The 17,702-nt window shown below is 44.0% G+C and overlaps 1 protein-coding gene across 5 annotated transcripts in view; it reads left to right on the top strand.

Annotated features, from left to right (window-relative positions):
* The window catches only part of LOC143035187 (uncharacterized), a 475,073-nt gene that overhangs the window by 344,185 nt on the left and 113,186 nt on the right, over window positions 1-17,702 (top strand). Inside the window, exon 1 of one of the 5 annotated variants that reach the window (XM_076201866.1) lies at window positions 7,791-7,817. The exons of the other annotated variants lie outside the window; for them this stretch is intronic. Coding sequence (XP_076057981.1) covers window positions 7,806-7,817 — 12 coding nt within the window. The 5' untranslated portion in view covers window positions 7,791-7,805. Of the gene's footprint in view, window positions 1-7,790; window positions 7,818-17,702 lie in introns of those variants that run through there. 5 annotated transcript variants of the gene reach the window in all.

Below are 17,702 nucleotides of genomic sequence, written 5' to 3' on the forward strand. Positions count from 1 at the left end.
TCCTCCTCTTCGTCGTCGTCGTCGTCATCATAACCATCCTTCTGTCTCACTTCGCTTTCCTCTTTTTCCATCTATCCCCCCTTTTTTATCCTCTTCTTATTGTTACTCATATCTACTGGTTTCTCTTTCTCAAGATTTTTTTTTTATCCTTCTTCACCACCACAAACACCACTACCGTCGTAGTAGTCATCATCATCATCACCATCATCATCATCATCATCATCATCATCATCATCATCATCATCATCATCATCATCATCATCATCCTTTCTTTTCCCTCCCTTTCACGTTGTTTCCATTTCCTTCAGCCCCTTCCTCTACTGTTTTGTAATCCATGATGTATCCTCCCTTTGTTATTGCAATCTATATCATTTATCATTGTAATCTTTCATGACCTTCTCACTTCTACATCGTTACTTCGTGGTACCAGTCCCACTCCTCCCCCCCTTTTTTTCTCTCTTCCTCCTCTTCTTCTTCGCCTTCTCCTCCTCCTCCTCCTCCTCCTCCTCTTCCTCTTCCTTGGATCTTCCTTCCCTTCACATCCCTTTCCACATGCATTTTCCATTCCCCGGCGTTGTTTCCCATCCCATCGCCTGCCTCTCTCTCTCCCTCCCTCCCTCTCGTACCATCTTTTCCCCTCTCTCAACTCTTCTCTTTTCTCCCCCTGTCTCCCCTCTTTCACCTCCCAAAATCTTCCCCACCTCCCTCTCCCCTCTTTCACCTCCCAAAATCTTCCTCTCCCCTCCCCTCCACTCTCCTTTAACCTCCCCATCTTGTCCCGTTCTCGTCCCTCCTCTTACCTCTCCCCCTTTCTCTCCCCTTTTATCCTCCCTCCTGTCTTCTCTCCCCGTTTCTCTCCCTTTCTTTTCTCCTCTCCCTTTCTTTTCTCCTCTCCATCTTTCTTTCCCTCTCACCATTTCTCTCCCTTTTCTCTATCCTTTTTCTCTCCTCTCTCCCCCTTTCTCTCCACTCTCTCTCTCTCCCTTTCCTCTCTCCTCCTTCTCTCATCTCTCCCCTTTCTCTCCCCTCTCTTCTCTCTCCCTTTCTCATTCTCTTGTCCTCCTCTGTCTTCCCTCTTCCCTCCTTGTTTTATCAACTTTCGCCCACCCCCTCGTAGTCAAGTGCCTCTTGTTCCCCCCTCCCCCTCCTCCCTTCTCCCCTTCTCCCCTCTTTCTTTCTTTGTTATCCGCTCGTCTTTCTTGTACTTATTCCCCTCTGTTTTCGCTTTCTCTCTCTTCCCCTCTCTTCCAAGCCTCGTTTCTTTTCATCTGCCATTTCAGCGTCTCTCTCCTCTTCCTCCTCCTACTCTTCCTCCACTCCCATTCCCTTCCTTCCCTTTCTCTCCTCCTCCTTTTCCTCCTCTTCCTCCTCTTCCTTCTCCTCCACAGCATTTCGGCTCAGAAGTCAATGTCTGTTCATGCCTCCCCCTTCCCTCTCTTTGATGCCCCTCCCCCCTCCCATTCTCCCCTCCCTACTAGTGGCAATTAATCACCCAAGAATTAAGGGGTGATCACCTTGGGGGGATTGTTAGGCCTCTAGACTGAGAACGGTATAAGCCCCCCATCTCTTCCCCAAACTCTCCCCCCCTTGGCTTTTGTCCCCCCATCAGGTTCTCCCCCGCCCCCACCCCCACGCTGTTGTGACCTTTCCACCCATCCACCTCTCCCTCCCTCCCTTCCCCACCTTCTCTTCCTTTCCCTCTAACTCTCCCCCTCTCTCTTTCGCTCTCTCTCCCCTCTCCCCCTTCTTTCTCCTCAATCTCCCCATGTCTATCTCTCCATGTCTCCCAGAACACACACGCACACACACACACACACACACACACACACACACACACACACACACACACACACAACCTCGTGGCGCAGTTAGAGTTCTCGCCTGCCGCTACGGCGGGCTGGGTTCGAATCCAGCCCAGGGCAGAAATAATTTCAGTATCGCTCCGCTGCGGGTTGTTACTCCAACTCTCGTGGGCGGGGAGTTGGGTGTGTGTGTGCGTGTGAGGTCACTGTTAGCCATAGATCGGTCATACATAAGCTCTGAGCTCTCTTCCGGGAGGGAAATAGCTGTCGATCACGAGCCCAACACGTGATCCAAGACCATGGTGAATCACACACGTACGTACGCACGATTTTGTTTTGATGTCGGGCTTCTTCTCATTTTCTCTGCCCCCCCCCCCCGTCGTTGTCTTCTGTTTTCTCCCAGCATCTCGTGCTTGTATTGCCCCCAACTCAACCCAACCTGCAACTCCTTTACCTGCACAGTCCCCCCATCTTAACCCCCATTCCCCCAACTCAATCTAACCCCCAACTTCCTTTACCTATACAATCCTTCTATCTTAACCCCCCATTCCCCCAACTCAACCCAACCCCCTTCCTTTACTCGCATAATCCCCCATCTTAACCCCCCCATCCTGTCTCCAAGGTACCCGGCCATTTACCCCCCCATTGTGTCTCCACCATAGTACCCCCCACCCCCACCCCCAATCCTATCATTGCATACTTTCTTCTCAACCCAAGTTGTTCGGGTTTCGACGTCTAAGTCACCTTTTCGTGTATTTTCCTTCCCCCCCCATAGGGAAAGGAAGGTTGGGAGTCTTCAGACGCAGTTTCCCCGATGTTCTCTTGGCGATGAGTCATTTTAGTTATCGTGAAAACAAGGGCTGATGGCCTGGTAGGGATCGTAAGGGAGCTTGAAGTCTTAAGAAGAGTCTCTCTCTCTCTCTCTCTCTCTCTCTCTCTCTCTCTCTCTCTCTCTCTCTCTCTCTCTCTCTCTCTCTCTCTCTCTCTCTTTTGGGGGAGCGGTGTTCGCTAGGGAGTTCTTGGAATTCTTTTACGTGATGTCTTACTTCTCTACTCTCATCCTCCCCTTCCTCCACAGTCCCCATACTCCCCCTCCTCATATTCTTCCCGCCTATTCCCCCTTCCTGTTCCCCTCTTCTTCTCGCTCCCTTTCTCCTCCTCCTCCTCCTCCTCCCCATCTTCTCTTCTCTTCCCCTCCTCTTCCGTCTCTTCCTTTACACCTCGTTTTTCCGTCCCCCAATTTCCTCCTCATCTTCGTCTTCAGTTTCCTCCTCGCATTTTCTTTTCCAAACCTCGTTTTCTTTGGATCAGCGTCTGTTTTGTTGACTCTCCCTGACTGCGGACCCTTTTCCACTTTCATCCGTTTCGTTTGAGCTACGCAGTTTTTTTTTTTAACGTTTTCATACGCCAAACGCTTGCGGCCCCACGTTTGTTGTCGTGTTGACAAGATTGGCGTGTACGAGTCGACACGACGTCACACATCTCTCATGGCGTGACGTCATGTCGACTAAGGTTTTGGTATATTGAATAAACTGTAGAATGCTGGTCGAAATTTTTTGTAATATTAATTATTATGAACAGACAAATGCGTTCCTGTTTAGTTTCATGTATTTTGTATAAATACCGTATTAGAAATACGTCCACACTGCACCATGTCGCTAATAAATAAATTAATAGTTCAATAAAATAAAGGTGTCTTGTCATGATCATGGGCATTCGCTGTCAAGAAACGGGACTACCGTTGCCAAGTTCCCCAGAAACGAGACCCAATAAGCCAAATTAGGGTCTTTCTGTGTTGCTGGGGATGGTGGAGTTCGATAAGTGGAATTAATGTAAGTTTTGGGTGTTTGAACGTTTTATTTGTTTATTTATTTTTGGTGTGTGTGTGTGTGTGTGTGTGTGTGTGTGTGTGTGTGTGTGTGTAGGCGAGAGATCGCCACTTACAGCATAATGGCATTTGGTATGTAAATCAAGATAACGTTGAGAAAGTCTCAGGGTCCCTCATATTGGGTGGGTGGGTAGTGGGAGGGGGAACAGAGAATGTTTGTGTGTGGGGGGGACACCATATCCCCCCCTTTTCCAAATATGGGACCCCCATGATATTGCCACGGACGTATGTGGTTATTCTGAAATATGTCGAACTGTTTTGTCGATCATTTCTGTGTTTGTGTCTTGTTTTTTCTTGTAACGTGATGACTCTCATGCCCGCCCGCAAGGGATTGTTGACACAGGCTACGGGGTTGCGGTGTTTGCAAGGATAGATATTTTATATTTATGTTCTATTTCTCTCTCTCTCCCCATTCTATTAACTGATGTACTGCAAGGAAAACAGCGTGTCCCTAGTCGTATGCTATTATTATTATTATTATTATTATTCATTTTACATTCACCTCTTTGTCAATCTAGCCCGTTCTCCCCATCTCGGGTCCTCTTTTCTCCCCCTCCCTCCTCCCCCTCTCTTCCTTCCGCCCCCTCTTCTCCTCCCTCTTCTTCAATACCCTCCCTCCGCCTCTCCTCTCCTCCTCCCTCCCGTCTTTCCGTCCTCCCTTCTCCCTCCCTCTTCCTCCCTCCTCCCTCCTCCTCCCTCCTCCTCCAGTGCGTCAACGGCCAAGTCCGAGTCCAGTGTAGCCCATCGATTGTGTTGCGTAAGACCGGCAGCACCTCCCCCTCTCCCCTCCCCCTCTCCCTCCCCCTCCAACTCGCTCGGGGGAGGGGGGAGGGGAGGGGAGGGGAAGTAAGTTTTCGGGTCTGGACGCCCCGCGACCTTCCGGCAGCTGCTGGGGGGAGTAGGTGACTGTGAGGAGGGGGAGGGGTGGATTGTGTCCAGGGGTGATGGGGGTGGGAAGGTGTGGGGAGTGTCTGGGCATGTAGTGGATCTATGTCACCCCTCTGGTGCCATCAAGTTTGTCACAACTCACCATAGGTTGAGAAATGCGTAATAATAACAATAATGATGGTAATAATAATGATGGTAATAATGGTTAAGGAAGTGGGAGAAGAGGAGGAGGGAGAGTGAAGAAGAGAAGCAGGAGGAGGAAAGAGAGGGGTGGGGAAGAGCTAAACCTAGAGAGAGGGAACTGACCAGACTGACAAATGCACATAATTAATGATAATAATAATAAGGAAAATAATGATGGTAATAATGATAGTAATGATAATAGTAATAATGACTAAAAATAATGATAGTGATGGTAATAGTAATAATGATAATAGTAATAATAATAATAGTAATAATAATGGTAATAGTAATAATATTGATATATAATTGATAAATTAATAATCGAATAAAGTGGGAAAATATAGTATTGGCATAATAAAACGGCGCGGACGTAAAATAAAAAAAAGTTAAAAATAATAAATAAGTAGATTAAAAGAAACGTGTGCGGGGGGGAGGGAGGGAGGGTGGTACCAGCAAAATACCAAAAGGTGACGGTGTTCGCTCAAGCGCCAGGCCGACCTAGGATTGACCTTCGACCTGGCAGAGGCCACGAAGTGCTGAACAGAATCATCTGGTGGTCATTGGATAATAATTGCCAATCGGAAATTACTCCCAGCCAGGAGGCGCTGAATAACTGTGGCCGAAGCCGTCACCTTTTCCCTAACATGCGACTTGGACAACAGTCGTTGGTGGAGTTTGGAGAGGATTGTGGGACTCGAACCCACAACTAAGGGAATACGAGACCAGTACGCCTCCGGTCACGCCACGCCACCAGCACACTAAGATATCACAAACTCTTTAAAGTTATGGCATCTTCGTAGGGTGATTTTATTGTTATCTATTCTTGATACTGATTGTGAACGTGACAATCTTTTATTTTTCGAATCTCCAAATACCAAGTCACCTTTGAGAAGGTGGATGACGAACTAAGAGAAGTTAAACGGATACGAATATTGGTCACATTGTTGAATTGCAGACTTAGGGAAATCTATAATGCTGTAAGCGAAGTTGTCTTCCAGCTTTTCAAATTCACAACATTTGACGAGAATGTGTGACGTGGGCTCAAGCAAGCCATGTATTGATCTCTTAGTACCATTAAGAACAACTGATTGTCGTCGCCAAACGTTTAACTAGTTCATGAAAATCTGGACTTCGGGAGGTGATTGCCTGTCGAGCCCAGAAGTGGTCCAGAGCCACAAGCAATTGCCATTACGGGATTCACCAAGGGAGGGGAGAAGGGATTGTCTTAGGGAAGGAGGGAGGTGACTCCCCCCCCCCCCTCAAACGTCGTGGGGTCCCTTGAAGGTACGTGAATTTCGAAGTGGATGAGACTGGTTGTTTTGTTGAGTCGTCTGTTGTAGTTGTCTGTGTAGGGTTAACTGTGAGGAGAACGATGGCAGAGGGACTAAATTACGTATGTCACTTGTACTGTCTGTAGAGGTAGATAAGGGGGTGGTGGAGGAAGATGAGGAGGAGGAGGAAAATGTAGGAGTGTTGTTGTTGTTATATAATTCCCTGTCAGAGCCGACGAAATTATATTAAAAAAAAAAAAAAATGAGACTCTCCCAGGTCCCGACTGCCGCCCCCCAATTTCCTGTTAGAATTGGGGAGTCCTCAGGACGGGGTCCGACTGGAACTGTGGTCGTGGAACCGCTCCTCGGAGCAGCCACATAGACTCTGTACACAGAGGTCTTGAGTGGGGAGCTTACGTCTACTTGGGAGAGGGAATGAAGCTTTCTCTCTCTCTCTCTATCTATCTATCTATCTCCCTCCCTCCCTCTCTCCCTCACCCGTCTCTATCCCTCACCCCCTCTCTCCCTCACCCACTCTCTCTCCCTCACCCCCTCTTCTCTCCCTCACCCCATCTCTCTCCCTCACCCCCTCTTCTCTCCCTCACCCCCTCTTCTCTCCCTCACCCCCTCTCTCTCTCCCTCTCCCCCCTCTCTCTCCCTCTCTCTCCCTCTCCCCCCTCTCTCTCCCTCACCCCCCTCTCCTTCTCGCCCTCTCCCTTTTCCCCCTCTCTCCCTCCCACTTCTCCCTCCATCTCTCTCTCTCTCTCTCTCTCTCTCTCTCTCTCTCTCTCTCTCTCTCTCTCTCTCTCTCTCTCACTTTCCCCTCTCTCTTCCCCTTTCTCTCTCTCCCTCCCACTTCCCCCTCTCTCCCTCCCACCCTCCCTCTCTTTCCCCTCTCTCTCTTCCCCTCTCTCACTTTCTGTGTGTGTGTTTATGTACACAAACGAGTACTCGTACTTAATAAAATGAGCAAAGTGTCCAGATTGTTTGAAGATGGTTAAATCAGAAAGCCTTTGAGGATATTAACTTCCCCGTCACTTATTTATTGAAACCAAGTGAAATTCCAAAGACTAATTATAATAGGGTTTACCCAATGCTCACACCATCGTTGTCGAGTCTAGTTTAATCGATTTTAATTGGCTTTTCCGGGATTTTTTTTTTCTTTATTAAATGACTGACATTTTGGTGACATTTGTCTTACAACAGCAGCGGCCCAATGTGATGGTTGTGTGTGTGACAAATGACTGTTTTTATTTATTTATTTTTTTCCAGTTTAGCTCATTGGTTTTAATTTTATTAATTTATTCATTTACAGTTTTTGCTTATTTGGGTGTGTAATAGTTTTGTGTATTTGTATTCAAGGAAATAAGTAGTCTTGCATATAAAGTTTGTCCACTTTTTTCGAAGTCGGTATGACGTCATGTCTGTTGACCGATTACGAACCTGAGCAATGTTGTGTGACGTCACCGCGGAGAGACTTTATGTAAATAGGTTTTGGAAGAAATAGATTCTAGAAAGTGTTGCTGGTGGTGAGCATAAATAGCAATCATTCTGCGTGACTAAGGTCCAAAGGGTGTCGCTAAGGTCACTAGAGTATTAAAAAAAATACTCGGTGATCCGCACTGGTTTCCACCGAAAGAAGAATGTTAAACTTTGATTCGGTCACCCCTCCTGTAAGGAGGAAAGGGTATTTTTTTGTGTTTGTATGTACGTACGTACGTGTGTATATTGATTTTAATTTTCTTTTACAGGTAAGGAGTGGCAGGACATGTTATGCAGTTTATGGTGGGTGTTGATGGACTTTTTAAAGGTCGTTTTCTGTGTTATCACACTTTTTTTTTTCTCTCTCTCTCTCTCTACGTCTGTTGGATCAAATTTGCAGCCCGTAGCTTTCGGGAATGTGCTGGAGGAAAATAATTTTCCTCCAGGATTTCAAATGACATTCTCTGTAAATAGTCGAGAAAACAAAATAGTCGGCCATAGTGATTGTACAGCGGAAAAAGTGTTGGAGGTGGGCGGTGCCGCCAGTAAATCGGAGGTTGGTGGAAAAATAGCCCAGTGTGATAACAACACCTTGAGTGTCCTGAATATCTTCGGTGTGTCAATGTATGGTTAAGAATATTAGCTCGTTCGGTGAGATTTAGTTTTTCAACTCTGGTAAATCGAGGTCCGTGAGCAAACTTTAGTTCATTTTACAGAAAGCGTACGCCCCCCCCCCCCCCACACACACTCATCTTTTGGATTACAAATGATCTTATTTGTTCTTTAGACTTTGGGATCGTCTCTTATTCCTACCCTCGTCCTCCTCGTCCTCCATATATTCTTCATCTCCTATGATCGTCCTTTTTATCTTCCTATTCCTGTTCCTCATTATCGTCGTCGTCGTCGTCGTCGTCCTCATCTCCTTCATCACATCATGATGCTCCTTATAACTGTCCTCCTTCCTCTCCATCTCTATTTCATCCGTATCTTCCTTCTGCTCTCAGTTTATAACCTACCCCTCTCCCCACAAGCACACATCTATATTGTGTACTCGTGGTGTTGTTGGGGCTGAAAGTGGGGGGTGGGGTGGGGGGTTTAGGTTGGGGGAGAAGGAGAGGGGAGAGGGGCAGTAGAGAGATCGCACCGGGCCGCTGAAACAAAATGGATTGTAGTATCACGTGGCCCTGGGTTGGATGGAGCGCTCCCACCCCGTTCATCCCGTCTTTGTTTTTCTCTCGTCAATTCTCTCGGCCACCACGAATTCACTTATCGTCAAACTTAGAAGAATAAAAAAATTGCCAAGTTTGTTTGTTTGGTGAGCAAAATTATCTTTGGTAACACGTGACACGGGTCTTGGCACAAGTGGCACGTAGATTGGCACAGAATGGCACGTGTCTTGGCACATACGGTAAACCATCGGGATCTTGTAATATTATTATTATTATTAGTAGTAGTAGTACTGCTGTTATAATTGTTATTATTATTGCTATTATTATTATTATTATTATAATTGCTATTATTAGTACTATTATTATTATTATTATTATTATTGCTATTATTATTATTATTAGTTATTATTATTATTATTATTATTGCTATTATTATTAGTACTGCTGTTATTATTATTATTATTATTATTATTATTATTATTATTATTGCTATTGCTATTATTATTATTATTATTACTATTGTTATAATTATCATAAGCGTTTACCTATTTCTACTATGGTTAGCTAGTCAGTATTAGTCAGTCACCATTCGAATACGGGTAGGCGTCCTTTAATCCTTCACCTGTCCCTCTTTTTGTAAGAGAGGGGCATATAAGTATAGTACCCTCTTAGTCGAAATATATAGATTCACCGTTTCCAGTTTCTTCTTCTGCTCCGACTGTGATTTTAGTGTGTGTGTGTGTATGTATTAATTGCGGCTAGGTGATGTTAGGGAGTGAATGAAGCTCGTCTGAGTTTAGTGACATTATTCTGGCGAGAAGCCGACCTAGGAGGGTCGGGCGGTCGTTCCAACCTGACCGTCTGCAGACCGCAGTAGGCCTAGGGTCGTGTACAAGTGAGGACAGAGGGCTGACTGAGCCAGTGCCGACCTGACCTGACCTGACTGTACATTTCGTTGAATACCGAAAAGTAGCACAAGCGAAAGTCGCACAGTGAATGGAGGGGGTGTGAGTTATGGTTGTGCACGGTTAAAAATGCATTTAGTGGAGGCGCAATATGGTCGTCACCTATACATGAGTAATATGAGCCCCAATGGCATCGATTCTTACATGCTATATTAACTTGTCCGTCCATGTGCTGCAACGACGATACTATAAATAAAAATATCACGTAGAAATTCATATGGGGAAATATGGGACACGTGTGTGTGTGTGTGTGTGTGTGTGTGTGTGTGTGTGTGTGTGTGTGTGTGTACATGTATATATTCTCCAATATCCTTACAAATAGACTAAGTGAAGTTTTAGATGGAAACCAACCGAGAGAGCAGGCAGGCTTAAGAAGCGGGTATTCGACTCCAGCCCATTTGCAGGCGATGAACCAACTGATCGAAAAAACGACAGAATACAATGTACCTCTTTGTTTAGCTTTTGTAGATTACAAGAAGGCCTTTGACTCGGTAGAACAAATAGAAATACTAAACTCGCTACGCAAGCAGGGTACAAAAGAACAGATCGTAAGGATTCTAGAAAAGATTTATGCGAAAGGTACCGCAATAATTCGACTACATTAAGATACAGAAAAGATCAAGATCGAGAAAGGAGTCCGGAAATGCGATACAATTTCACCCAAATTATTTACAACTTGCTTGGAAAAGATTTTCAGAAGGTTGAGTCTGGAAGAGAAAGGTTTGAAGATTAATGGCGAATATTTGAACCATCTAAGATTTGCGGATGACATTATTGTTACTTCAGAAAGAGCAGAAGACTTGTAAGATATGTTGAGTGATGGGCGTGAGACTTGGAAACTGACAAAGACGATGGGGACAAAACTAAGGACTGCACAGAGGAAAATGGAGAAATCAATGATGGGAATAACGCTGAGAGACCGAAAGAAGTTGGGTGAGAGAGCAGACTAGAGTGAAAGATATTGTGGAAGCAGTAAAAGAGAGGAAGTGGAATTGGGCAGGTGAGTTAGTGCGAACGCCATATCAGCGATGGAGCAAGCGTGTTACTGAGTGGACGCCGCGAGATGGGAAGCGTGGAAGAGAGAGACCAGACAGGTGGAGAGATGAAATAGAGAAGTTTGCAGGGGTGACGTGGCAAAGTTTAGCGCGATCATATGCATCATGGAATGCTATGAAAGTGGCCTTTGTTCAGCAGTGTACTCAGGATGGCTGATTTGATATATATATATATATATATATATATATATATATATATATATAATGTGTGTGTGTGTGTGTTTTACACACACACACACACACACACACACACACACACACACACACACACATGACAGTAAAGGGTAGCAGTATCACATTGGAATATAGAGATAAATATACTAACATCAGATCAGGTACATTGAATGTTAACCATATGAGCAGGAAAATTCAAGAAGGAAACAGAGATGGACAAGCACTATTGCATATTGCTTACATAAAACACTTTCCATTTTGTAATTACTGAGTGTGTAGAACGATCTGGTAACGATCCTGCCCGTCATTATGTAATACAGTCAGCAGACATAGAGACGCGTTGTAGAGGAGGTATGAGGAGCATCCAGTTTCCCTTCAGGGCGTTGCTATGGAAACCAGGAAAGGGAGCCAGGTTAGGGTGGAAAGGAAAGGGAAACAGGATGGAGGGGGGACGAGGACGGGGGGTGGGGTAAGAGGGGTATGCATTAGTTAACAGAGGCAATGTTGATCTTGGTAAGCTAAGTAGGTATTTTCAGTGACGTAATTGTGTTTGAGTGGTACTAGTGCTATACATAGGGGGTCGTTAGGGGTAATATATATATATATATATATATATATATATATATATATATATATATGTATGTATGTATGTATGTATTACATGTATATTCTCTCCCCAGCGATTTGCTGTGGTGGTGAATTAGGGGTTTCTACTTCCTCTTTTTGTTGAGATTATTCTTCGAGGTTCGACCGTAAGCTTCGTCTTTTATATATATATATATATATATATATATATATATATATATATATATTTGTATGGAAAAACGCGGGCTGTTATCGTGAAGATAACAAAAAGATGTCTTTCTTTGACTCATATGTTTGATTAATAAATGGTTTTGAACATCTTAGATAGAAAACGGAGACCCAAACGCTCGCGAAAATCTAAGTCGCGTCAGTTGTAAGTACCACAGAGGCTGTAATCCTCATCTGCGAAACTATGGCGAGCGCGTATCTTTACGTCCACCAGTTACGATAGTCGTAAATTTACGAGACGCTCAGGTCGTAAACTTACGCCTCAGAAGATATTAGCTGCCCACGACTTCCTCGAAGTTATCCGTTCTTGTAGTAGGTAGCAGTGGAGGCAGCTGTACTGTACTGTACTTGGCGTCCCGTCGTGAATAGCTGATTGGGTTCGAAACTGACCAATGTGTTCGAGACTCAACCAAAACCCGACCCAACCCAAAACCCAAAATCCCGACCCAGAGCTCAAATCCCGACACAGATCCCAGAATCCCGACCCAAATCTCAAAACTGACCCAAATCCACACCAAACCTAATCACACCCAACCTAACTCAGCCCAACCCAACACTCCCAATACAACCCAACCCCACCCCACCCAATACAAATTCCGACACAACCCACCCTAACCTAACCTAACTCAACCCAACCACCAACCTAACGTAACCCAACGTAACTCAACCTCAGTCCAACCATCAATTTGACCCGATGTGACCGATGGCAAGTGGCAAGGGTCACCCTTGCAACGTGGCACGGGTCACCTTTGCCACGTGGCACCTACGTTCACTTTTGCTTCTTTCGCAAGAGATTAGGTGGCAGCAGTGGGGGGTGGGAGTAGCAGACATGGGTGAGCCTTTGTACAGACTGGGGGGGGGGCGGTGGATGATAGAATAACCCCTTACCTGCTGTGGGCGCACTTTCCTCTCCCTCCTCCCCACAGAGCTGAATAAAATTGCCGGGTGCAAACTGTTATAAGGTTTGCTCTCTGATTAGCTCTTCTGACCTTTGTTATACTTTAAAATTATTTCTATTCTTACATCAGATTTTGGCATTCTGAGTTCTGCGTCTTCTGTATTTGTTTGTTAACATGGCTTATCCTCCTGTTGAGTGATACGCCATAAGGTGTCATCAGTCCCGATATGACTTGTTCCTTCACACCTTTCTTATCTCTGGGAGTCGTATTTCCTACAATATAATACAATGCAATACAATAAAACGTACAAGTGCGGGCCTCTATTCTTCCTACAATATAATACAGTGTAATACAATAAAACGTAAAAGTTGGTTTAGGACTTGTTTATGGATCATATGAAGAATGGCGACAGCCAAGAGGAATGTAAACAAACTGACGTCACTCTGAAGGCGCCAAGAGTTATGTTGCCATGGTTACCGGTATGATGGACACCTTACTATTCTGTCATAGACAAATACATTTTCAATCGATCCTCCTTCGGTACTCCCCCTTTCCTCATCTCCTCTTCTCCTTTCAAACCTCCATCACTCTCCTTCCCTTCTCCCCCTTCGAATTCCTTTCTACTCGTTCCCCTTCCCATCTTCGTCATTCTCCTTTTCTTCCTCTCCTTTCCCACCCTCTAACTCTCCTTCCCTCCCACTTTTCCTCCCCTTCTCTCATTCCCTTCCCTCCTTCACACCTCCATCAAACTCCCCTTCCCTTCTTCCCCCTTCCAATTCTCTCCTACCCGTTCCCTTTCCCATATTCGTTATTCCTATTTTCTTCCCCCCCTTTTCTCCCCCGAACTGTTCTTCTCCTCCCACTTCCCCTCCCCTTTCTTCACCCCCTCTCCCCCTTCACACCTCCATCACTCCCCCTCCCCCCTTACCTTTCCCTTCCCATCTCCATTCCATTTTTCATCCTTTCCCTCATCCCTTAACTGCCCTTCCCACCCCCTCCTTACACCTCCCATCACTCGTCCTCCCTTCGTCTCCTTCCCCTCCCCTTCCCCTTCTGCCCCACCTTCCTTTCTTCCCCTCCCTCTTCCCCTCCCCTCCCACCTCCCCTCCCCTCCCTCGGCACCCACAGATACCCAATCAGGTTTCTCAACTCTCTCTCTCTCTCTCTCTCTCTCTCTCTCTCTCTCTCTCTCTCTCTCTCTCTCTCTCTCTCTCTCTCTCTCTCTCTCTCTCTCTCTCTCTCTCTCTCTCTCTCTCTCTCTCTCTCTCTCTCTCTCTCTCTCTCTCTCTCTCTCTCTCTGTCCCTCCCTCCCTCCCTCCCTACCTATCACATTTTTATTATACTACATTCGCCTTGTATTCACCACAAACGCAATGGCAGACTGCAATAGTACGTAAAACTTTACCTGGTGGGCAGTAAGTCTATAAGAAACTGGTTATTTGGTGATATTATATAAATATGGTGCTTTTGCTGTGGTACAAATTGTCGAGTCAGTAAGATTTTTATGTATTTATCAATTTATTTATTGTTATTATTTTTCATTTATTATTATTTATTTATTTATTTATTCTTCTTCTTATTATTATTATTATTTTTGCAGAAAATGTGATGCAAAGAAACGATGCCTAGGTCCGTTTTTTACCTCATTTTTTCCTTGTAGTTCTGTTTTTATTATTTGCCTATTACTTTTAGGTTCCACCTCCCTTTTAAGGGGATAGTGGGCTTTGACAGGAGGAGGGTGTCCGGTTGTCGATTGTGTAGGAATTTGGGTTTTTGTGACCTGCTTGGAGTCTTCGAAAGGGTGCCACGCTTGTTGTGGCACTCTGCACAGTGCCAGCAGCCCGACGAGCCTATTTTTAGGTCGGCATGTTGATGGCCTTGACTTACATCGACTATTTTGTTGCAGATGTATTTTTTTAATGTATTATGGATATGATTTTATTGATATATCTATATTTTATTTTATTTTATTTTCATTTTCTTTATTTTTTATCTTTTGTTTATTACTGTATTGTGTGTGTGTATGGCTGTGTGTATTTTTCCCGAGGTCCACTTATGTTGCATAATAAGAACGTTCGGGTTAAGTCACACCAAGATGGTTTAACGAGTATATATGTGCCAAACTTGGCACATCGTGCCATTGAGAGTTAATGGAGATCAAGTCACCGTTCATGGTTTAGCATCGGATTTTTTATTTTTTTTTCTTTTTTTTTTTTTTTTTTTTTTTTTAATGCGTACATACCAAATGACTGTTGATCACGTGAATAATAAAAAAAATACGTACACCGAAAGCCACTGTCCTTCTTGTAGGGGTCATTTATTTATTTATTTATTTATCTATTGATCTATTGCTTTCCATAGGTGACGTTTTTTCCCAAGTTGAAGCAAATCGCGCGGAATGTAGGGGACGGTTTTCGTTGCAGCGAAGAGCCTCGTGGTGTGAGGTCTCCAGCTTTAACCTTATTGATTCATTTTATTATTGTTATTAATATTATTATTATTATTATTATTTTACTGTTATTACATATTTGAAAGGCGTGAAATCCTTACACCCCTCCCCAATAATATCACAATGTCCACAGACAATTGATATATATATATATATATATATATATATATATATATATATATATATTATATATATATATATATAATATATATATATATATATAATATATATATATTATGTGTGTGTGTGTGTGTGTGTGTAATAGTAATGATAATTATGATAATATTAACAATGATAATGATAATAATTATGATCATAAAATCTTATATCATACCAAGATTGGGATTCTTAATCTTAATTGAGTCCCCCAGAATGAAAACATTCAAGATGGCGATCTTAAAGGTTTAGACTGTGATTCGGGCCTGGGCAAGATCGGGTCTTCTGCGCAAGCGCCGTCTTTTGCCACGGCAAGAGGGTGGAGGAGGAGGAGAAGGAGGATGTAGGTCAAGGTAAAAGTGGAGGAGGAGGTGGAGGTGGAAATCAACTGCGCTCGCGCTCGAACCAAGGAGTAAGACCTTGAAATGACCTTGACTTGTTGCGTTTAGTCACTTTGTACATACATATATACATACATATATATGTGTATATATATATATGTACATGTATATGTATATATATATATATATATATATATATATATGTATACATATATATGTACATGTATATGCATATATATATATATATATATATATATATATATATATATATATAATGTGTGTGCGCGTGCAATAAAAACACTAGGAACGTGTATTCACAAATGCGCGAGTAACCACCAGGAAATATAAACTAACGAATTAGTTCCTTCTTTGCATTAGCACTGAAGATGTAAATATACGAAAGCGCTCTGCTACGTTAGTTTATCTCTCCAGGTGGTTAGTCCCACATATATGTATGTATATTGTTGCGGTAGTTATTGTGATTAATGTTAACTGATGGGCTGCTGTACCAATGAGACACTTCTGTCCGTCATTACTGATTTGTGTCTGGCACGGAAAGGGTGGATTGAGACGCGAAGGCCTTCGCTAGCGAGGGTAAGGGGTGTGCCACGGGTATGAATGAAATCGCCTGGCGACAAGAAGGGTAACAAGAAAAATGCCACCCGGTGCGGAAGGCTGTTTGAGGTTGGGAACTTTTTTTTTTTTTTTTTTTTTTTTGGGGGGGGGTCTACCTCCGGGGCTTCAACCTTGCGGCGGTCCAGAAGGTTTCGTGGACACGGAAGAAGGTGGGGTGACAGCAGCAGTCAGGATAGAAGGGTGAGCGCTGCCTTACTGGGACTGGAAGGGAGCGTGGCATTCCCGCCGTCCGACCTTGTGTTATTTGCTCGCTGGCACTCGGGCGGTTCAAGGACGTTTGGGGGAGGGGAGGGGGGGTGTCGGGAAACGTAGGGAATGGGGGAACTCCTGAAGGCGCAAAGGTCGACCTGAAAGAGATGAGGAGCCTACGCCAGGAAGCGCTGAGTAGCTGCGACTAAAGCCGTCACCCCTATTATGAACTTGGAGTTGGAGGGAAGTACTAGACTCGAACCCACAACTGGGTGAACGCGAGACCAGCTTCTGAATACGACACCACCACATATGCCCATCTATACTCGATAAGTAATCACAAGTTATAGAAATTTCGGGTCATATGAAGAAATGCCACCCCAGAACGCCCACATGAAGAATCGACACCCTATGAGATCCCTACTGAAGAATTGTTACCCCAGTGCGCCGAATATCAACATTGGAATAAAGATTAGATTAGGTTAAGTTGAATGAGGGGTATGCCTATTGCCATCAACTTATACAGCCGAAGAATCGTAAACCCAGGATGGCCCACATGAAGAAGTGTCACCAAGTCGAAGTCTGAGGGTGACGATTCTTCATGTGATATCTGACATTGTTCTATGTGTCGTGGGCATAGATGTTTTTGAAAAAACAGTGATATTTCGATGTTCAAATCTTGCATCATAAAGTCATGTGCACGCGGAGGGAAAATAATAATAAAATGCTAATTTGTAATTGCCGCGCTGGGTGTAGTGTCACAAACAATTTCATCGTTTGATCTTCATTACTCGCATCAATAAAATATAATCCATATGCTGTCAGTGGCTTTGAACACTTGCACAATGTTGTTTTGGTAATATCTTTTTACATAACTGGACGTACCCAACTCTCTACGTGTCGGGGTTCGTTTAAAAAATTAAGAATCAATTAACAATATTAAAGCAGTATTTTTTTTCCGATAAATGTTGAAACGTATCACAAAGTTTTGTTAACATGTATTTTATTCTAATAATAGCTGTAGTTTCTCTCTTTCTCTCTCTTTAAGGTTTGCTGGGCTGGCACCCGCCTGTGTAGGAACTCTGCCAAGTGTAAACAAATATTATCAGTCTGGTAGGGTAGGGTCAATAAAATATGTAAATATTATGAACAGCTGCGACGAGTTTGCAAAGCTTGACGACGTGGTCATTGTTCTGGGTGCCACGAAAATGAATGAAATCGCCCGAAACATAAGAGTGCCAGTAAAGGGATTGGGCAATGACGTGGTTCGTTTGTGTCCTACTGAGGTACTTAGACAGTGAATGAAAAATAGTCTTACCGAGGTTTTTTTTTTTTTTTTTTT

Source organism: Oratosquilla oratoria, chromosome 18 (assembly GCF_046742065.1).
Source record: "Oratosquilla oratoria isolate Oo_2021 chromosome 18, ASM4674206v1, whole genome shotgun sequence".
NCBI lineage: Eukaryota > Metazoa > Arthropoda > Malacostraca > Stomatopoda > Squillidae > Oratosquilla > Oratosquilla oratoria.